This window comes from Cryptomeria japonica, chromosome 10 (assembly GCF_030272615.1).
Source record: "Cryptomeria japonica chromosome 10, Sugi_1.0, whole genome shotgun sequence".
Lineage (NCBI taxonomy): Eukaryota > Viridiplantae > Streptophyta > Pinopsida > Cupressales > Cupressaceae > Cryptomeria > Cryptomeria japonica.
Genome location: NC_081414.1, coordinates 326,070,569 through 326,095,004, shown reverse-complemented (window position 1 = coordinate 326,095,004; position 24,436 = coordinate 326,070,569). Strand labels below are relative to the sequence as shown.

The following is a 24,436-nucleotide window of genomic DNA, read 5'->3' as shown; positions in this document are numbered from 1 at the left end:
GGACATTACAATCCAATATGAATTTGTTAAATCCAACCCTTATGACGTCAAGGGTAAATCATATATATCTTTCTTATGCCACCTTCTTCAATTCATAACATATCATGTTTTAAGGTCAAATTTAATCAGGCAATTTACAAAAACATGCCAACAAAAATAAAGATTGAACCATTTTTTAAATAAGGATCCTCCATGAATTCAATCAAAAGAAGTTATAGATAACATCTATGTCACAAGGTTCAAGTGCATTGAAGTTCAATGAACAAAAACTATGGAACAAGTTCATCAACTAATAAATTCAGAAAACAAAAATGTGATTTAAGTTCATATAATATAGATCTACAATTTTTATTTTTATTTAAATATCTTATATTAAATTTAAAATTTAAATAAATTTTAAAATATTAAAATTACAATATAGCCTAGATAAATTTGTCAATGAATAAAATTCAAGGAATATTTGTCATTTAATTCAACTAATGTAAAATCTTATTTTATTAATTTACTTTCAACATGTAATAAATACACCAAACTGTCAAAATAGTACAATACTATTAATAAATTAAAATCTAGAATTAAATGTTTTAAAAAATTATACACCTAGAGATAAAACAGTAAGGCAAATTATTAATAAACTAAATAATAATAAAAAATTGAACTTATATTTAAAAACATATAGTTAGAACTTTCTACGTTTGAATTTTAAAACCTATTCTAAAATTAGACATGTAGGGGCTAGTATAGCAGAGTCGAACCAACAACAATTGATAAGCGCAAATTCACCTTAACCTCCCATTTCACTTCTACTTTCAAGAACTAGCATGATTCAGAAAATCATGCAACCTTCCGCATGGACAGAAATGCACTACAGTAAGCACTATTTTCTTGTTTCTAGTAGAGTCGTCTAAAAAATTTGGAAATCTCTTAATATGCAAAAAAAAAAAGTTTTTTTTATTGGGACTCTGCAAGAAAGAAGCAAGCAACTGTGGTTGTGTATTGCTTGATTCAGGACAGATAAACATTGTCATGCCCCCTCCTTGATCATTATATATAATCTAAACGAAGCAATTATTATTTATTAATTAATATAATATTTATCAACAAATGATTATTTCAAATTATTAAATGTTTATTTTTTAATTAATATTTATTTCTCAATAATAATATTCTTGAAATATTTAAATTAATATTATTATAAACAAATATTACAATCTATCATGGTGATGTTTTGATAGTTGATTATTTATTTAATGCATTTAATATAGTAGTTGATTAATTATTTATTTAATTTAATATATATCATCAATAAGTCAGCAATTAGCATACAGAAAGGATAAGTCAGCTATTAGTATACAACAGCAACTAATCTCTCACGGGGATTACATTGATTATTATTCAAAAAAATTATTGATAAATGATAAAGCAACGTGGCAGGACTGTTTGCTCAAAAGTTGGTGACTTGAACAATAGACAGAAATCACCTTGGAAAACAAAATAATATTTTGTTTGGTACATTAAAACTAAAAGTATTAAAGCAATGATTATACTACAAGTGATATGCAGCGATTAATTAATGTTATGAATGGTAATGTTAATACCATTAAGAGGCAGTGATTACACAAATCAAAAGATGTGATTATGATTCAAGGGTAGTACCTCATTATGATGAACAAAGCATAATTGGTCAATATCCAAAAGGTAAGATGAATTCAATTTAATTGTGTTAAGGAAATAAAGAGTAGTGAATGATTAAGAGGGACAGAGTTATAAAACCCGATCTAATAAACAGAAGGAAAAAGTCTATTTCATGAAAAGATGTGATTAGAAGATTGAAGAAATTAAGAAGAATTAAGGATTAACAAAGGGCAGTAAGTAATTAATATAAGTTGTCTCTTAATCCTTAAAGGGGTATGACCTTTAGAAGAAAAGATATATATGGAGGAAAGTAAGGAGAAGGGAATGGATATATCTGGAACCGTCGAATGGATTGGAAATTATTATATATAGTCTGTGCTCATTAAAAGGAAATTATTAACGATCAGATCAGATCGGAATTGTTATTAAGTTACAGGCAGTAACATTCCTAGTTCTTGGTGGTATGCATGGGGATGTGCTTAATATGAATGCTTAATATATGAATCATGATAATATTCTTATGCAGAACTAATAATAATATAATTATAGAAAATAATATAATGATTATAATTATTATAATATTTATAAAAACTGCTCTGCAGTAAAATATATATTATAATACACCGAAAAAAATATATATATATTATAATACTATCTGAAATTAAATAAAATTATAAAAATATATAAATATATGTATATATATAGAAATAGTAATTTTAATAAACAAGTAAATCTGAGACTATAAATCAGATTGAATGATCAATTCAATATCAGAAAGAAGATTGTGTTATCACTGATTTGATTCATGTTAAGATAGAGTTGTCTCCTACTCAAGTTAGTTTTAAGTCAAAATGTATAGAAATAGATTAATTATAGTTAAAACAGGCCTAAACCTACTAGGGGACATTACAAGTGGTATCAGAGCAGCTTTCCTGCCATCCTGTGGGAGTTAGTTAATGCATCGAAGAGGAAGCAAAATAAGTGAACAGTTGGGCAATGATTTAAGGGGATTCATAGAACAACCAGCCCAAACCACCCAAGCTCTCATGAAGCAAAATGAGAAAACCAATCATTTATATTCGATATAAACACTTAAGTATTCAGTAACATCACTGGAAACAGTATATTATGTTCTCAGCCATGCAAGACTATCTTATATATGCTTCAGCATCAAGTCCACCCGCAATAAATAGTAATTCATAAATAGATAACAACAGAACTGTTAGAACGCTAAGGCCTCAATATCATAGTTTCATGAACTGGTTACTATCTCTCATTATTTTAACAGCATTAGCCATCTAGCAGTGCTATGGATTAGCAAGTTGGTTTAAGCTATACTTAATTAATAATAGACTTAAAATATTGATATCTCTGCCAATGTACATTATTCTCAGTTGCATTATTGATCACAACATAATCATCTTTAATATATTCTTAAAAACAACATGACGAACTCCACCATGGATGGAAGGAGGGGAGGTGTAGGTAAGAAGGTTAAGGCAGCCCACCTAAGTAGGCCACTTATTGGATGACAAAGTCTGCCAATAGGCCAGGAGAGCAAAGGACCACTCCTGGGCTTAAGTCTGGTAAGACAAGAGCCCCACTACAGTTCTCGCCCTCTCCTACATGGTAAGCCATAATAGGGAACAAGGCATGATTAGGATGATAAGACCCACGCCATACTAAGTAGGCCACCTTGGTGAATAACCAAAAACTGCCACCAGGGCCAAGGGGGCTAGAGGGCTGCCCTTGGGCTTTGTATGGGACAGTTAGGCAACCCCGATCATGTCCTTGCTCCAATACACAAGACATTATAAGTCAGAAAGTAGCAATATCACCAACACATTATTAATAAAGTAATCTGTTAAAAGCAATTAAACTACCAACAAATGAACATTGGAACAACTGATCTTTAATGACCAGACAACAATCTGTGTAATTCTTGTGAACATAATCTGATTTAATAATCTAAATAGCAATGTAAGGAAGGATGACTTAGGTATGTAAGAAGGTTAAGGTTTATCATCTAGTCCACCTATTGATGACAAGGTCTGCAATAGGCCAGGAGGGCTGAGATCCGCTCTGGGGCTTAGAATGGTAGAACTGAGAACTCCACTATGATATCCATACCGTCCTACATAAATAATTTACATGAGTAAGAGTATGATCAGGAGAATAAGATCCACGCCACGCTAACTGGGCCAAGAGGGGGTTAGCATGGGTTGGCTGGGCAACCCAATCGTGACTCAATTCCCAAATCAATAATCTGCAACAAACTCTCTTACAATTAATCGGACCATAAATATCTATTGATCAATATGTATGTATGTATGTAGATATATATATATATGTATACATATGCTAAACAAAACCATTACAAATTTCAAATTTTGAAACATAACATACTTATTTAAATTCAGTTTTCAATATCAAAAAAGATCAAACTAGAATCTCATGATAGATAAGTTCTGAGTTCACTAATCAGCACTCTAGGTCTTAAGAATATCAAAAAGATCAAACTAGAATCACTAAAATCACTAAACATTTAGGCATCTAAAAACACGAACCCCAGACGAACCCACAGGAGATTCATTTCAACATCCGATTCCGGTACGTTTCGTACCCAGAATTGCCCAAAAAATCCCACAATTCAGCAACTTAGCCTAGAACCTTAGACTCTAGCTGGTGCTTTAAAATCTCTGCTCGTTTGTAATGGATAGCCTCGTGACCATTCAAATTCAAATGTTTATATTCTGATTATACTGTGCTCTCAATTCTACATTTACTATTTTCATTTTGTACATTTTAGCTTTTGCATAGATTATGGTATATTCTATATAGCCTTCCCCATGCTGTTCCCAAAATTTTGGAAAAAACTTGTGTCCCTAGGAACTCATTCCCTTGTCCTAGAAACTTAGAGAAACACTGCAAGAAGGTAATGTGTTTTGTGCAGGTCGCTGTGAGGTCCAAAAAAGCTGCTGTCTAACAGGGGTACATCATTGTTTTCAAAGCAAAACTTTTAAGGTATGGAACCAAGCTAGATGCCTTGATACTAGTTTAATCATAATGGCTGTCACAAATTGATTTAACTGTTACTACTGATGATATGTACTTAAAATCTTTTATTACTGAACTGGTTCATACGACCTATGGCCTTGATGAGAGACTTTTACAGCCTATCTGGCTTTGACTCGCAAAACCCCGTAGACCCAATTTTGACTCGAATAGGTAACTTATAGGGCAAGCTACTCGGTTGTGATACATTTCCACGAGTTGCCCAAGTACACAGCAAGTTTTCAATCTCTGCATTAATCTTTTAAGAATTATAAAAGGCTTTTGGCTCAGGACAAGTACCATGTAGATGATGTTACAGTTTTGCTGTTTCTAATTTTATCATTGAACAATGTTTCAGTATTTCAAACATTGACCCCTCCCCTATCCAAGGAGAGATAAATTCAATGGGAAAACCAAAATAGCATGTTTGAAAAGGGCATGTTTGAAAAGGGCATCACATAAATTTGCACAATGAGGTACATTTCAATTGCACAGGAATGTGTATCATTTTCAAACTTAGTTTACCCTCCAATAAGTAGGGCAAAAAGCCAACAGTTAAATATCCAAATTGAGGTGTCAAAATAAAATCTTTTCATAGCTTAATGCTTAGCAATTTCCAAAATGGAATATATACAAACATAAAACGTTGGAATGACGTAACTTAATACAGAGGATAATATAGCAGCATACAACATTAAGTAGTAGTTAATAAAAGAATTGAGAAATTATATATGAAAATTGAGAGATATGCGTTAAGTTTTAAAAAAATGTTGACATCACAACACCTCAGTGATCTCAGCATGTAAAATTATTAAGAAAATGCTAATAAAAATTTAAATCTTACTTCTCTTCAGCCATCTTTTGACTTGCATCTACTTTTGATGACTGTGACACAAGACAACACCTCATCAGAACATATTGTTCATCATCAAATTCAGAAAAGTTAACAAGATTTGACAGAAAAAAAATCACAATACCTTCTCAGTTGTGTGACTGTCGTCAATAAAATCCCATTTTTGCCTCTGAAGGTTGAGTATTTCAACATCCCCATCATTGTATATTATCTACCATACCAAAATGCCAATATAATAGCATTAAAAAGCTTAAATTCCACACAGATAAATAAGTATAAACAAAATATTATTCCAAAGAGCAGGAGGGGTGTTGGAACAAACTTTATGTTTCTTCTGTTTCGAATCATATGAATCCACAGTACCATCATAAAACCTGTCAGAATGATATAAATATCATGAGAATAATTACTAGCATTACTTGTCATAATGTTTAGAAAAAATTTACAACTGCAGTCTCAACCTATCTGTTTCATATTTAAAGAGCTCAGGCAAATAGCAGATCTTTCAAAATGCACATAAACAGTAGCACCTAAAGAAGGTGTTTTGTCTCCCAGACTTTCTTAACAAATAGATAATGTTTTTTCTTTAACCAACGACAATTACGATGCCATGTTTAGATTAACTGATCAATTAAACCAGTTGATAAATGACAAAAGCAACTACTCAAGTTAAATTAACTTTGGATTCATCAATAACAATATCTCATGGAACGCTATAAAAATAAAATGCACACAACTAAATCCAGAATTACACTCTAATTACAAGGATCTCACTTAAGCCCTCTATACCTCAGTAATCTGTCTCCAACTCTCCAAGCATCTTTCTCTGCTTATATACGTCAACCAGTGTTACTCTTTAAAGACAAGTTACAAATAAATCTAAAGTTTCCTAACTTCCACCTTGCATATATATTAAAAATGTATACCTCCTTCATACCCTAAATATCAACAATGAACCCCAGGGACACAACCATGGGATTTTCTCGTGTTTCCCTGTCAGCAGATGTTTAGAGGAGTCATTCTTCAAGCATATGGTGGTAAGTCTAAACTTTACTAAATTCCAACTAACATGCATATTAAAAATTTATTCCTCCAGACTTTCAGATATTAACAGCAAATCCCATTGAAACATCCCCTAGATTCCTGTAAGGGGAAATTTGGGAGCTGGTAGGGCAGGTTACAGAACATCCTCTACCAGTCCGTAGTCTAAATTATTTTGGGAAATGTCCCCAAGGCATCTCGGCAAACTGGCAGACATTTCCCAGGATGCCACCTCCTGTGGGGACAATGGGGATGTCCAGCTGTCCTCACCATCTTTGTGACATCCTGGGGACAGTAAGATTCCTCCCACCTGTCTTAAGCTTGAACCTTTTAAGAAAACACTTCAAACAAAATGAAAACAAAAGTTTAGCCTTTCAGAGGGCCCCTCTAGGTCCTCACGACATAAAAAAAAATGTAATTAAATTGGATTAATATATTAAAAGTATAAATAAGTTTAACTTTGTTAATTAAATATTGTTAATAATAAATATGCTAGCTTTTATATATATAATATATTAATAATTAAAATTTTAAATTAAGTAGTTTAAAACTTGATACATTTTGATATAAAAAAAGGAATATATTAAATAAAAACATCTGATACATTTTCAACATATTAAAAAAATAAAAGACCAAAAAAACTCTAAAAAAAAAACTAAAATTAAAAACAAACAGTAAGTTGAGGCTAAAAAAAGAGGGAAAAAAAATTGCTCCTGAACTCAAAATCCCACCAGCCTTGTTTGCAAGTCTTCCTTTGCAAGATAGTAGCAGACTCGATGTGATGTTGAATGCCACAAAGGAAAAACAACAAATGGATGTAGACCATCACTGCCTCCACCCAAAATGTATTTCTTCCAACTTATGGCCCCAAGGTTTCTGCAACACTTTCTAAAGGGAAAGTATCGCAATTTTGAGGCTTTAGCCTTTGGGGCAAGGTACTCCAACAATGGTCTTGGCTCATGTCCTTCAATGCAAGCTCACAATCTCGTGAAATATCAATAAAGGAAAAACATTATGAGTCTTCTTTCCATAGGAAAAATCCAAAAAAAAACTACTCAAAAATCATAAGCCCTTTTTTGTACAAATCTTGTTGCAAATTGAAACAGTTTTTAGGAGTTTTTAAGGTTCATGGATTTTGAACCTCAAATTAAATTTTACAAACCTTGTGACAAAGAACTCATCTATTTATTAAACTAATAGGAATAATTAATTAATAATAAATATATATTATTATATTACAACATTAATTATCATTATTTTAACTTCGTATATATTAAATTCTAATATTTTTAAGATATATTATAGAAAGCATATTAAATTTTTCATGTATATATGAATATATTATATCCAGAGAACTCAATTATTAATTCGGCTAGAAGCACTAGGCCGTAGAAGAAAGACTACTGGTGAGAAATTTCTCAAGATATTGACCAAAAGGCATGAAATCAACAAATGCCCGAGAAGCACCCATTAACAATCTTCATATATACACACTTTATTTATAGATGCAATATGATCACAAAAAATCCACTCACAATAATCCAAGGAAATAGCAAGGAGGATTCAGAAATTTGCAAACATTTGCAAAATAAAAATTTACAGACTTAACTGTGATTTTAAAGAACAGGAAAAGAAATTTACAGAGGTATCTATTGGCTGTCCCCTGCAGGTAGCAGTGCACAGACAACAAGGGACATCTTAGCCCCATACTAGAAACGCTAGATTTTGGTTTTGGGGGCTGGGCAGGGGAGAAGGGGGTGGCATGCTCTGCACTAATAAAAAATAACTGTTTCCCTGAAGCCCCAAAAATCTAGGAGAAATTTTGCCCTCCTTGAAACGCTGTCCCCCTCCAGAAACTTAGAGAACCACCAAATATGGATACTTCTGCTCGAGGCTAGATGAATGAAAATGATTTTTGAAACACATCAATCATCTATAGCATATACAAAAGATTTTGTATGTCATGAGTGCTTCAGTACCTGCATGATCTTGGCTAAATTTTTATTTGTGTTCTTAAATACATTTTAACTATGTCTTCCTACAAATTTCAATAGACTCTATAAACATTCTGGATACAAAAAGGTGTGAAGGGTTAATCTTGTACTTCAAAGAACTATTGCTTGTACAAGAAAAATGCAAATGCAACTAACTATCAGCTAAGATTAAACATAAAAAAGCAAAGCTTGTGAAAATCAACCTATGACAAGTAGAACATAACTTAAAGAAGAACATGCAGAGTGTCTTACTGTTTATCTTTCGGCCACCAAACCTTGATCTTCCGCCCAACTAAGTTATCATCTAGACCATTTCTTTCAACAGTATCAGGTGTCTGATCCATGAACAATAGAATATGTCAGAAAATTGAGGCAGAAACCTTTTGGCCAATATCCTGAAAAAGACCTCATAAAATTGCGCTCTCTCAATGTAAATTTTATAATATGGAAAGTACAGATCAAGTTTCAAATCAATACAAACACTATTACTAACGTAATTATCTGTATAGCTAATAGTCAATTTAATTATTCTTCAACCCTGCCAAAGTAGCCATATATTTTCAATAAAGCAAACGTATTCCCATTACATTGAAAAAATAATATGAAACAAAGGACATCTATCATCAGATCAGACCCAAAATAATCGCTAAGTTCAAAACATATATTTATTATTTACTGATACTTAAACTTACTATTCTTCAGCCCTACAAACCCAACTAAACTGCATCAATCAAACTAAATTTTATATGGATTATGTATTTGTAGACACTTAAAATTGTCCTGTGCCTGCAAACGTCAATTTCACTAATTATTCCTCTTTCTTTATTAAATAATTTTAATTATTTAATTAATCTCATTTTATTCTTCTAAAATAGTATTCCTCGTCATTTTCATAATCTCTTTAATTTCTTAATCAATTAATCATCCCCTTCTAATGTTAAACAATCTTATTATCAAGGTTGCACAGGTACGGGGGTACTTGGAGACTTTGGAGACCGGTGCTGGTACTGGTACGACTATTTTTTCAAAATAGGAGACGTGGGTACTTGGAGACGCCAATTTCTTTTAAATATAATTTAGTAATTTATAGAAATTTTGAAAATATAACGACATTGAACGTTAAATATAATATAATAATTTAGTAATGGCTGTTGCACGTTTTAAGAAATCCTTGTGACCTGCATTTGTTTTGAGCATTGTTTTTTTTCCATTTGTACTACATTTTGATTATTTTGTTTCCTGTGTTTTTTTTTTTAACATTTTAAGGTTTCCTTTTTTTTTGTTTGGCTTGGAGACGGTGGGAGACAGGCAGATACGTTAGTGAGAAGTCTCCTCTCTGTGGAGACGTTTCCAACGAAGTTTCCGGTGCGGGAGACGCGTCCGAGTCTCTGGTACGAGTACCCAGGGGCTGGGTACGAGTACCCATGCAACCTTGCTTATTATTTAATTAGTTTCAATTGTTCACTTTTATTAAATGATTTTTATTGTTTACATAAAATCAATCTGTACCTTCTCATAATTAAATATCTTTATATTATTTAATTAGCAAATGATGTCTTTTTTATTAAATATATTTCCTAAATTTATTTGATCTCATTTAACTTTCATTTCAGATGATATTAATTTCCCTCCAAATTAATATCAAATCCATCTCCCTCTAATTCTGATTTCATTTCATGTTTTTGAAAACCCGAATTTCCTCCAAATGACATTTCATCTCAATTTCCTACATCACATGTGGAAATTCCTAACTACCACTGATGCTCAGTTCTAACTAGTAAGTCGGCAATCACTTTTTCTGACTACTCAGTTACTTCCCCTCTTTTAGAAATCACCTTTTTATGACCACTCAGTCAATTCAGTTCCACTCTCAATCAACTCTCTTAACTACTTAGTCAAGTGAGTTATTCTCTGTCACATTCAATCATATTGAGTGATTGTCTCTCACCAACCTATCATCTCATGGAATCTTAGTCGTTGATCAATCTTGTTCTCAGATCAATCTCAACCATCGAATCGAGCTTCTAAAAATCTATAAATTGAATATCAATCCTCATTATTAATAACCGCTATCTTTGTAATTCTTGTGCATCTATCTTGCAGGTTTTAGTGAAGTATGACTTTGAGAGCCATCACCCACACAAGGAGTACAATGGAGGCCAAGTCCATTGAAGTCAACATGGCTTTATTTGTTTCATAATTTTAAAACATTTTGTTCATTTCATTTGTATTCCTTCATTGAGTTGCGATTGGATTTGTTATTTACATTTCAGGTTTTAGTGGTTACCTTTTAGTCCAATTTACATGGCTAATTTTCTCCTTGCTAACAGTATTAATTCTTGGAAATTTATTATATCAGATCAGACCCAAAATAAATACCAAGTTCAAAATGATATTTGTCAATGCTCCATCTTATCATAATTCAGCCCTATGAACCCAATTATAGAGCATCAAACAAGCTTGATTTTAAAATATGTGAAAAAGCACTTGACAATGACCCACATGTAGTGTATGCAGATTCAAAAAGCACCACTTTTGTACTTTGTCATGTTATTTGATCCTACATTGCTGAGAGTATTATATGTTTTGGCAGGTGCAATGCCATGTTGAAGACCATATTGTTGTTATTTGTGATATCCACAACATAAAATGTATTAAAACTCACCACACCTCTACAAAATGTCAGTAACATTTCATCACAATGAAACTGTTGTCTCTTTTATTGTCAAAAATTACTTGTATTACATGAAAAGATAATAACACATAACCGTGTTTACCATATACCAGTGCTTCAATCTACAAAACAACTCTCACCACAGATGCAGTCCCTCGATGAGAATATCGCAAGAAACCAAAGGCATTTTGTCCTCTAGTTTCCAGATTCAGGAGATTTCATTCTCGGACAACAGTTGAACACTATACTAGAAAAATTCTAGGAAAACAATTGATTCTAATGGCAACTGCAACTAAAAAAAAAATCTCCCATCTACTTGCACTCTCTATACAACTTCTACTTGCGTCAACTCATCCCTATTCATCTCTAGTTCACAAAACTCTAAAAAAACCATCAATTATCTCTTCTGCAACATCCCCACCTTTCACTGCAACGACGACCTCTTCAAGTAGCTTATCATCTTTCTCATCTTCTTCACTCGACACGAACAACTCTTCAAGCTACGTGCCATCTTCTTCAGGTCCACCAAATCTACTCTCTGAATTTCATCCTCTTCTACCTCAAATTGCAAGGCATTTTCTTCTCCATCACATTCTTTGCATTCACTCTCCAACTAACGGTCCACAACGACCATGTTCTCCTCTCTTTTCTCCTCATTCATATGGCCTGCTATCGCATGTTTCTTCTTTCGGCTGCAACTGTTCTTCTTCAATGGGCTTCTCCACATCCCATAGCTCTCCTCCCAATATCACTCAAAAAATTAAATCAGTCCATTTTGGCTGTTCATATCCTGCATTCATTGAAATTCATTTCAATGAGGCAATCAGTCAAACAATTCACGTGTCATGTTGATGCTTCTATATTTCTCATATGTGGCTACAACATTAGAAATGCCCTATTCCAAAGCTCACATTTGTGCATAGGTTACAAAATCATTTGCTAAGCCTATTTGCCAAAATCTATTTTAAGCAAAGCCCATGAAAGTACGTGTTGAATGAGGAATTGTGTCAAACGAATCACATGACCTTTATTTGCTTCCACATTTTGCACACGTCTACCAGGGCAGCTGTGATTATCATATCTAACAAGAATCCTCTTAGCCATTATGCTTTGACGGATATCCAAACTCTATTTCAAAACTCCCATTTTGGCATAGGTTGGGTGGAGGTTGGAAAAGCTCATGATGTTTGCTTTTACACCTACGACTTGCATTTGTTAGGATCATATAGTATTCATTGTTTCTACATTTTACATATATGTTTACCATGTTCCTCTCCATAAGGCAACTCAAAGCATACCAAATTGAGTACTCCAGTCACCCAAATGGTTTCGCCGTAAAACTTCAACCTTACAGAATTCAACCATTCAAGCAAAGAAATCACCAAATATTGTTGACAATAAGTGGCCAACATGCATTTCTTTAGCGACATTAAGAGAGGAAAAGTCTACAACCACTTCGGTTATTAGAAGAACAGATGCCCAAGTAGTGATGGCATCTTGTAACATTGTCAAAAATCTCTGCAATCCAAATCCGAAGCCGTCAATGAAGAGATGCCAAGCAAAAACTAAAGCATGCCAAAATTTAACAGACTAACAGGAAATATTTTTGGTCAATGCTGATTGCTCGTCGACCGATGTGCTCTTGCACCAAAAAGGCTTGAGATTAATTGGGAAAAGGCAATGGTTGTATTGTAGGAGACATGACAATTGGTAAGTGAGGTGTCTCTTCATCCCCTGAGAAGGATATTTAGGGAAGAAAAAAGGAGGAACCAAAGGGCATCAAAGAAGATAGAATAAGCAGCGATCAAGCAAGAGATCTGCAGTCTCACTGTAAATAAATTAGACAACAGTTGACATACTGGTCAATACTTTGGTATAAAGTATAATGCAGGACAACTAATTGACTGAATTGTTATTTGTCTTCCATTTGACAAGAAGTAGAATATTAGATAGATAACATATTGTTACTATTATATATATTGTTATTCTTGCTATGATTTAGCCTATGCATAATAGAATAGATATAATGATTCCTTTAAAGCTCTAATACAATATGTTGTCCCATTAAGGAGGGTTGATAGTGCATATGATGCCCCATCTTAAGCTTATCTATCTTGTGAGGTATTACTCTGCCTCTCCCTAACAAAACCAATCTATCCTCATGAGGGGCAGTAGCGAATGATTAAGGAATGGGCTATTAATATAAAAGTCTCCCATGTACTGTGGATGTGTATGAAATTAAGTATGATTGTCAAACATATTGCAGTCTATACTAATATTACTATTAAATTCTGCATAAGGGCATTGTCAAGCTTCATATATTAAGCATACATATTAACCACATCCCCATGCATACCACCAAGAACAAGGATATTACTGCCTGTAACTTAATAACAGTTCTGATCTGATCTGATCGATGATGATCTCACTATATGCTTTTGATTCCTTTCCTTAGATCTCTCAATGTGTGGGAGAGGTCACACCTCTTCATCATGTATGCCCTTTGGCAAGAGACACACCCAGAGTTGCCAGAAACTCCTTTGTCCCTCCCCGGAAACGCATTTCCCCATATCCATTCCCGTTTCTGAAATGGATACGTATCAGATACAGCCCAGATACACGTCAAATATTGTACCCACGCATGCCCAAAAATCCTTGATTTCCAACCATGCTAAATACTAATGTGATTTGTTTTGTTTTTTTAGTTGACATAAATCTTCCTAAGTTTAATTTTAAAAAACTTCATTAATGCATTTTTTTTTTTAAATGGTATTAACAAAACCTACACCAAATGAGAAAGACAAATGAAATGTTTTTCTATTTCAGTGACCCATTTTTGGGGTTATCTTTCAATGCAACTCTTCTATTTTTGCATATTGTAAAATGTTAAATCAACTTATCATTATTTATGTAGAAATTATGTGTCTATATTGCTTTTGAAGTAATGAAAATCTCCTCGAATAACTTAAAAAATTGTATTAAATATATGTGTATGTGTTTTTAATGAATGACGTGTCCAGCCCTATCCATATTGGGGGTCTTAAAAAATAGCCGTATCTGTATCCATATTGGATACCATATCCGTGTCCATGCAAATTTGGACACGCCCTTTCACCATTAGCACCCTTTGAAAGAGTGCAACCCTTTATTAATTCTGCCCTTTGAAAGGGACACAACATTTCACAATTAGATGTGCACTTCTGATTCCCAAAATTATCCCCTTCTCAAATAAGGTTCTCTTCTCCCTTTTATATCTCATGATTGAGGGAGTCACAACTTTTCCTTCCATGTCTTTTGACCATTCATTAACTTAATTAAATTTTAGTTATATTCTTTTATATTTAAATTTAAATTTTATTTTTATTCTTTTGAATTTTATTTTTATTGTTATTATTTATTATTAAATTATATATCAAAGTGGGGACACTACACATTGCATTGCATGCTTTGTATAGATTATTGTTGTTCTATCATGTTGATCTTCCAAGATTATTGTGATTACCTCTTTAGGCATCTTGATCTTAATATAGCTAATCCTAACAAAAATATATGGATCTAAAGACATATTAACAATGTTTTAGGCCAAACTGAAAATAAAAGCAATTCATGAACATGAATGGCACATGAGCATAATAGGGAATAAAACCACCATTTGAATTTACAATCCAGGAATCTGGACAAAACTATGTACAAAGCTTCCTCCAAAATTCTGTGACCTATTGCACTCAATCATTTTAGCACAGATAAAATAAATCCTGGACACAAACACCAATTCAAACCTTTCTTGTCTAGCAATTCTGAAAGACTACAGTTTTAACTTTTTTTTCATATTAATAGTTTCTACCCAATACCATTTTAGTCTATTTATCTAAATAACCATTCCTTGAGCAAAATGTTATCACATTATGTTACAATAGCATGAGTAAAAACAATGAACACCAATCCATTTGAACCACTGTGAAAAGTGGTAATGGTAACAATATTCGTTGTTTTTCACTTCCACTCTAAGGGTCAAACATAGTTGAATTGGCAACTAAGACATTATTCATGTTTATTATCAAGCAAAGCAAATAAAAAAGAAGCATGCTCTTACAAGCAATGAGTTACAATTGATTGTCAGATAAAGGCTGTTACCTTCTCCAACCCTGAAATACTCTTCTTCTTTGCAGAATTTCTTGGAGTCCTCTTAGAACTCTCAGCGGCTTGACTTAAATTCTTCTCAGCAGACTCTGTCGCAGAAGCAACTTTCTGCATCTGAAACAATTTTACAAATGAATAGTGTGTCAACAAAAAAGTTGTAAATATCCAAGTTAAAAATTTCAGAACTATACAACAACTTGAAATAATCTTAAAAAGAATCTACCAAACCTTTTTAGGCCGATGGCCATCTTCTTGGGTTGCATCAGGAGTAGCCATCTCTTTCAAACCTTTTTTCCGGAGTGAAATTGCCTCTTCTGACTTTGCTGTGTTAATATTATTTACATCCAGCTTCCTCTTTGAACGCTTGGACCTTGTTTCTGAATCTTTGCTTATTTCTGATTTTTCATTGGTGTTTGGCAGCGCAGACGGTGCCATTTCTTCTCCAGCTGCACTTTCTGATGCTCTTTCTGTTACTCCTACTGACAAAACTGGAGGCTTAGAATCCTCTTTCATAGTTGATCTTTTGCCAGCACTTCTCAAACGCCCTCGTTTAACTCGAGATGAATCTGTTCCAGTATCATCCTCCTCCAGCAAGTGTTGTTTCTCATTAGGGGAGGCTAAACCTGCTGTCTCCTTACTTGATCTAGCTGGAGAGGCCAATGCTACTGCCTCCTTAGTAGATCCTGTTCGAGATGGTGAACTAATACTATCCTTTATCACCCGAGCTGGAGAAGTCAAAACTTCTGTGTCCTTGTTTGACCTTGGTGGGGTATTCGAATTGTCTACCACCTTACTTGATTCCAGTGGAGATGTCAAACCCTCTGTCTCTTTATTCAGTGGAGCTGGACATGCTACACCCACTGCCTCCTTGCTGGATTGGCCAGGAGAAGCCACGGTAGCTGCCTCCTTGTTAGATCGTGTTGGTGAACTTGCTACCTTGTCCTCAATTGGGTGAGCTTCTGAAGTGGTCAAGCCTACCGTTTCTTTATTTGCTTGCCCTGTGGATGACAAACCTACTGTGTCCTCATGCAGTTGATCTGACAATACCGAACCTGCCATGTTCTTGCTTGGTTGATCTGTTGATGCCAAATCTCCTAATTCAACATTTGATTGGGATGTTGATTTAGGATCTCCTGTTTCCTTTGTTTCCTGGGCTGAGGAGGCCAAATTTTTGTTATTTTTATCTGAGCGCCCCCTTTTCCTCTTTGATGAAGGCAAGGCTCGATTGTCACTTGCAACCACACTTTCATCAGAAACCTTAGTTACCTCAGGCAAAACTTCTGATTTTCTACCTTTCCTCCCCTCCTTGACCTCAACAGTAGGCTTGCTTGATTCCAAAACCTTGGAGTCCAATGATTTATCAGGTTCAATTTTTGTTGTGCCTGTTGGTCTTCTAGACTGAACACTTCGGCGACCCTTACTAGCCTTATTTGCTGCCGGTGATAGTATATCTTGTGACACGTTTTCGTTCCCTTCATCTTTGATGCTGTTTTCAATTATTTTTTGAGGAAGTTCTTTATGGCCATTCTCATCACCTGCAGGCTTATGCTTATCTTCATTCTTCCGTAAATCTTCATCATCGGCAAGCTGAAACATCATGAAATGCTTAATGTGAGGGATCCTTACATCATTGCACACTATACGATTTACATACTTATAATAATTAAGTACACAAGATTCTGCATTCCAACAGAAAACAATCAAACCTCAAGATTTAGCAATATAAGCATCCAAAAATTAAAGAAAATAAAACTTGAAATTTCATACCTTAGCAACAGGGTCCATGTTTGTTGCTTGGGTATTTAATGGTGAGTCATTACCCACAACAGATGCAGTTGCTTGAGTTCCATCCACCTGAAGTGAACGTTATCAATTAAAAGAATACAAAAGGGAATCGAGAAAAAATCAATGACATTAAAAAAATTACAAATCAGCTATGATTAACCTTCTACTAAATTAATGAAGGTCACAGTTCATCATCCTCAAAATCAACTGCCATTATAACTGGCCATGCAATAGTTTTAATAATCATTAAGTTTTTGTACTGTCAAAATGACAGAAAACTATCCTTGTACATGTGGATCATTCTTTACACAAATGTACAGTATCTAAGTGGAATATACTACAATTATATTGGACTATCATTTATGCACTTGAGTAGATATGCACCAGATTCAACACACCACAAGAAGCTCACGGACATGATCATGCCCATATATTACTCCAATTCTATAAACTTCTACAACATAATACAGATGTCGAAAGGTATCTATCTATTAACTAAATCTCTACAAAAAGAGGTAAATATTTTGTTATTTATATCAATTTTTGCATTTACATGGACCCGGTCATGTGTTCTATAAAACAGCATTTGTCAATTCAATTTCATATCCCATGCTTGAACAAACAACATTCTCTACATGCAAAATATACCCATTGTGTTCAGTACCATATTCTTCATCACTTCAGAAAGGCCAACACTCTTTTGCATTCCACATATCTCCCAGAGTAAAGACACACTCACTTCACCCTCTTTGTGAATTTCCAATAAGGCACTCTGCAATTCATTTGCTTTTGACCAACATGCAGATTTATTTTATATAACCCAAGAACCTCCACAAAGAAAACAACAAACTACAGGCCAGCATCAACCTTGAGCAAGCTTCCAGCCAAACTTCACCTTCAGTTAATTCTAATAAATAAGTTTCACATTTATTAGAATATTTAATTATATTTTAGTCACCTATATTTAATTCCTTGTTTAATGGTCATTTAGCTTTTTAGTTAATTAGCTTTTAAGCTTTATTTAGCATTTAGCTTTTTCTTTTTAATTAATTAGCTTTTAAGCTTTATTTAGCATTTAGCTTTTTCTTTTTAATTAATTAGCTTTTAAGCTTAATTTAGCTTTTAGCTCTTTAATCTTTTACTTTAACATTATGTTCTAATTATAGAACATCGTCTTGTAACCTCTATATATACGTGTGTATATCTTTCAATGTAATCATCCGATTATTGAATCATTCATTCAATTTATTTTTCAACATTGACAAATAAAACTTAGATTTCATCAATATTCTACAAGAACATGAATAACAAGAGACAAAATAATTATAAGATAATTGTTATAAAAAAATTCAAGTGCATTAGAAAAAACACTTATGGAGATCAAATCAGCAATTTAAAGTGTGAGAGTCATCAAAACCATAACAATTCTAAATAAAGATACAAAGATCTTTATGTGAATAAATAAGAATTTAGTAATAATAGATAAATAACATCGATTGTCTTATACAAAAATACAACTCGTTGATTCAGAAAAAACACACAATGTCAGTTTCCCTATGCAATGGAAACTAGAAAGTTTGCAGTGTAGATCTCATGCAGTTTTACTAGATGCCCAATCTAGATGTGCCCACTAAAACAAGTATCATAGTTTACAAACTCAGCAAATACTCACCAAATTCACAAGTTTCTCTGCCTAGTAACTTGCAAGAGATTCACAAAAGAAGCCATGAACAGAAAGTCACAAGTTTCTCAACAAGACTCATTTGAAACTCATGATTTTTTTGCAAAGTTTTTTCTGCAGACTTGGCCACCAAAAAGATTGCAGACCCTAGAAAAAACCCTGATTTTTTGCAAAACTATATCTTTGGACTTAACCACCAGAAAAATTGCAGACCCTAGATAAAACCCTGATTTTTTGTCACTTCCATCTTCTGTGACCACTCAGCAGCGTAAAATGATTGTTGAGTGACTGGAATGATTTATTGATGGTTGGTTACCATTAAAATTTGCATGCACCGTGAAGATTCCTGTGTCCTCAAAGGCATTAAATTGGGCCTGCTGACAGAGGCTCCAAGACTCCAGCATTCAGCCCTGCCTTGTATTGCAACAGGGTATGTGCCTTGGGCACTACTCCATGAACCTCCCAGGGGCAACCAACCCTAGACCCTCTATCTGAGATTTTTTAGAAAGAACAAAATTATTATTTGCAGCACCATAAGGAAAAGCAGAGTTGTTTCCTTTATTTGGATTGAACAAACAAAAAACAGCATGTTTGTCCTACTTAGTACTATTATGAAATTTTCAGTGGTTTTTAGCCTCCCAGTTATCCCAAGTAATTGAATACCATTTATACTTTGGTCTGGTAATCGATCCCAAATAGAAGTAATGTGCTACTAGGATCAAAATAAATTAAGTTCTCTGAATTCACTTTTTTGGGTGCCTCGAGCATTATTTAAGTATTTTGTTTGAAATGCATTTTCTGATTTTCAAGGTTTTTGTTTAGTCCCAAGTGTGAGTCAAAATTTTAGAATGATGACTTTTTCTCATGTCCTAGTCTTCAAACTCTAACAAATACACATATTTTCCCAGCTGTAACTACTAACAAAACTATACCATTTTGTCAATTTGCCAATGAGAGAAACATTAAAATGACAACTTCACCTCGATTTAATTCCTATTACATTCAATGATTCAGCTAGCATCGCATGAGTATTATGTAAACCCATCTCTTGGTCACCTTATGCAGTAATGACAGTTTCTTGCTCCATTCCATGCCAATACACAAGTTTGTACTTGTACATGTCCTGATGATGTTATTTGGCATGATGGTTTCTTCAGTTAATTGACTTGACATGCAAACAATACATGTAACATACCTGAGACACGTCCTGATGATGTTATTACTTGCATTGCATCCTAGCCTTTTAGAAACCATATTTCCTTTGGACCTAACATTGGAAATAATCAGTATCTGAGTTTAGATAAGACTTTAGCTTCTCAATAGCTAGTAAAAAGTTCTTACAATTCTTTATCCTGTTTTACATATTTATCTATAGAGACTGTCTCTAACATCATACGTGATGAGAAGTAATTATAAGGCCAAAAAATATTCCTCCTACAACTACTGCAATTCTCCACATTTTATAAATCTCCACTATTCAACGATATTAATAAGAATAAAATTGGAGTGAGGACTGTTTCTCTCTCTCACCAACTCTTTTTGCTAATGTGCATAGGTCAGTCTGAGGATTGTGTCATTGCGCTACTACTTTTTGTTCTCATAACTCCTCTGGGCTCAGTTGGCTTATGGTTTACAAGGATAGCTTGATAACCGTGCCCCTTTTGGGAGTTTCACCAACTATTAGTGGCCTTGATAAAACTAGGGTCACGGTCCTCATAACCTTTAAGATTCACTCTTTCATGATCTCACTTTTTCTACATGGTAAAGCTTGAGGAGATCTTAATTGACACCTAATTTGGAATCTAATTTTCTAGGATATCTTGCAGTCTCAAGCATAGATTCAAAACTGAGCAAGTACTTGTGATCCAAACATAATCAGCGATCTGCAAACCATAAAATCAGCATTTCTATTTATGGCAAATACTTGTACACACACTCACTAAAAGACATACTAGTAAACACAATTTCATGGCACAAGCTCTCCAACAACATGATAGCATCAGGTCACAATACCAAATCACTCCTTTTTTCACCTTTCTTTATTATTGTGTTCTACCCCTGTTGTGATTTTTCCGAACTTAATATTTTCGTAGATTCATGTTGTAGTCCCAAGCATAGATTCAAAATTCTGCATGCACTTGCCAACTCACAACCTTTAAACTCCAGCACAAGTTTGTGGAAAAGACTAGCCACCGAGGAAAATCTCAAGCCATACCTTAGTGCACTTCAAACTCACTCATTTTATAAAAAATTTGTTGTTTGTTCTGTGATTTGCCCTTGTACCACACATTTTAATATTTGCAATTTCCTTGAAGTGATCATTCGTAGATTTGACTGATTTCTTGACCAAATATTAGAGGCATGTGACTTTATCTCTTTCAGGTTATTGTTGCTTTTTCTTCCGTTTTAGTTTTGTTCTAATGGTTTTGATCTTTTGATTTTGGTTTTTTTTATTTTTCTTCCAATTTCTCTGCTAGGATTTAAAATTACTAGAGATGCTTTTTTATTAGTATTTCTACCATTGTAATAGACATGACGTCCTCATCTAGACATACTAGAAGAATCTAGAGACCCTACTAACTAGCACGGCAAATTAGTTTCAGACTCAAGAATGGTTATATGTAAGTATTGCAGTTTGCATATGAGAAGAGGTATCAATTGCCTCAAAAATCACCTTGAAATTTGAAACTACCTTGTCTGTGATTTGTTACTATGTATTGCAGTTGAACCTGAGGTTACATAGAGATGAAAATCCCTCCTTGCTACTCATGAGGAAAAATCAAATAAAAAGAAGAGGACATAGTTGCAACCATGATGAACTCCCAATTCAGATGCTAAATCTCTAGGCTCTTGTATTAGCCAGCAAATGTAGGAATCATCCACCGCAAGAATTTCTCAATAATTTCTTTCACAAGGCTTATTTGTTCCTCACAATACCCTCGTTGTGCAACCTTCACTTCAAGAATTTGCTTGGAACCAAGAGACAAAGCATGAAGCAAGGATAGTTGCTGCACATTGTTTGTATTATAACAACATAACATTTAATGTTTCAAGAACCCCATATTGGGAAGGTTAATGCATTGACTAGTGCCAAGAAAGTAGTTAAAGCAACTACTTAGCACAATTTGACTGGACCCTTTTCAGAAGAAACCATGAATAATTACTAAGGTGATACTAAAATATTAAATAAAGAATTCGGTGCAAAACGTGTTATAGATTTCGTCCTATACTTGACAAATAGCAAGAACACCTTACAAATGAAATGCTTCAATGATCTTAAGAGTAATGTTCATTTATAAGGTGTCGATACACCATGGCAAAGTGTAAATCAAATTCAATTACCAAAGTCCAAAACGAGGAAAAACTAAAGAAAAAAACTTATTAAATTAGAGGAAAAACGAATTTTATTATTGCATGTTAAAGATAATGAAAAGGGGGGTTTGGGCATTGGCTTGATTGGCTAAAGCATCATGTTGCAGGCAAGTGAAATATTCTTTCCTCTGATTTAATATATGGAGTTTATGCAGTTTCTTGAATGTGTATTTGGGGTTTTGTTTTATGTCATGAACAATGGCAACATGCAACAAAATAATTCGCAAAAGAGAAATAATTCACAGAATTTCTAGGATGTTTATTATGTATCTATGTAGTAATTCGACAAATACAAGATGTTATTGCATGATACAATGAGGAGCTGCTGCCATAACTCAACATACTCAATATTTACTAACTAAACATACCCAATCAATCATGAAGACAATTTAGATTGCAAACAGATTGAAGGATTGAGATAGGACTGTATTACTGTAGCAGACCAACAAACTATGATTTTTGCCTTGCCATGATTTCACCAGCTGTGCACTACCACCCTCTTTGTTAATGTCACAACCTTCTTGGTTGCAGCGATGAAGATTACCAGCTACAGGCTGCACTATAAGTGTCCACGAATCTGCCACAGAACTGCTGTTTAAACCCTTATTCAGTAATTAGGCGCTGCCACGAACTTCTGATCTGAATTCTGAAATGAGACCCAAATGCTTCTTCTGGGGTTCCGTCCAGAAGATGAAGTTCTCCAGGGGTTTCGTCCTGAGAGATTTTCCTTATAAAATCACCTTGCAGAAAAAACTGAAAATGTTAAAATGACCAAGAAGAATGATGCCCAGCCAAGCCCGCGATTCTTCTTATATCATTCACCTAAAAAGCTATCGAACCTTCAATATTCCTTTCTTGGGCAACTTAGGCATTATAATTAATGCTTGCAAAATTATTAAATAGCCTACCACCTAAGTGAAGCGCCCAGTGGAAATAATGTTATAATTTAAAATGGCTCTCATTAATGAACATAATGAATAATTAAATACAAATGTATTGTTACTTTAGCTTTTTGGGCACATTTTTAATTATTCACATATTCCTTTATTATTCATTTAATCTTCTAGCCTCAGGGAATGGAAAAGGCTAGAGACTTCCTCTCTGCTTATTCATCACTCGGAACGGGACATTACAGCAAAAGGTCACGAGGTTGCCTCCCACCATCCCCATGCTACTGAAAGGACATGTTGAGCCAATGTCAACAATCACATGAAAGATGTTTACCCTATTCCTACAGTCCAAAAAAATAGATGAAGAGAAGAAAAAACACTATTCATAAAAAATGCCACTCAAAATAAAAATCCAAAGGTTTAAAATAAATAAAAAAGACAAGACTACCTATGAGGGTTTGTGTAAAACACAAAGGGCCAGTGCTAATATGGTAATTGATGTCGTTGTGGTTTAAATTGTCATACCATTATGGATCAAAAGCAGCTAACAATACTAAATATATAGATTAAGGTTTCAAGTTTAGCTTCTAACAATAAATTTATTCAAAGTAAACAAATTTAAAAAGAAATCTGTGCAAACCCTAACCCCGAATCAAAATTCAATCTTCTTTAGCTTGTATTTTTCTATATGTATGTAGAAAACATGCCAAAATAAATGTATATATATACAAGAAATCTATGAACCTCTTTTTTTAAATATAGTTGGAAAACCAAAGCTATCAATTCTTGTTTCTAGTTCTAGTTCAATTCAGTTTAGCAGATTTGGCCAAAAGAAAATCAAGCTCGGGTTTGTCTATACAAAAATATATTAAAACCACGACTAAACAGTAAATACATATTTACAACCTAATAACAAAACATAAGTCAAGCAATATATGAAGTCTAAGTTGTTCGTCTCAATAGGAGAATAAATATGGTTTCAAAGTTCCAGTTGTAGTCAGCATACAATGCCTTAATCATGTTTTGTTAATATGGTTGTATCCATATATGTATTAATCATTTGTCAATTTTTGGGTAGTTATGGTGGTTGATTGATAGACAATTGTGTTTTTGTGGCATAAATTGAGTCCTTTAAATGGCCTTGACGTTGTCAGCCAGAGTCTAATCCTTGGCTAACCATCTTTGTTCTACTTCTATAATAACTTCATGTGAATAAAGATATACTTTTACTCCTCTGTCTAGTACGCATTGTTATTTCTATTATTACTTCAAGTAGTAATTTTATCTGAAGAAGACTAAACATTAGGCAGCATTGTT

General features: G+C 33.8%; 1 protein-coding gene across 3 annotated transcripts in view; it reads right to left on the bottom strand.

Moving 5' to 3' along the window:
• Positions 1-24,436, bottom strand: part of LOC131076121 (sister chromatid cohesion protein PDS5 homolog D) — an 83,316-nt gene that overhangs the window by 17,320 nt on the left and 41,560 nt on the right. For all 3 annotated transcript variants that reach the window (XM_058013176.2, XM_058013175.2, XM_058013174.2), the window contains exons 6-12: positions 17,159-17,245; positions 15,620-16,978; positions 15,386-15,505; positions 8,830-8,912; positions 5,865-5,916; positions 5,667-5,753; positions 5,534-5,574 (exon numbers count right to left, since the gene is read on the bottom strand). In XM_058013176.2, the coding sequence (XP_057869159.2) occupies positions 5,534-5,574; positions 5,667-5,753; positions 5,865-5,916; positions 8,830-8,912; positions 15,386-15,505; positions 15,620-16,978; positions 17,159-17,245 (1,829 nt within the window). The remainder of the gene's footprint in view (positions 1-5,533; positions 5,575-5,666; positions 5,754-5,864; positions 5,917-8,829; positions 8,913-15,385; positions 15,506-15,619; positions 16,979-17,158; positions 17,246-24,436) is intronic.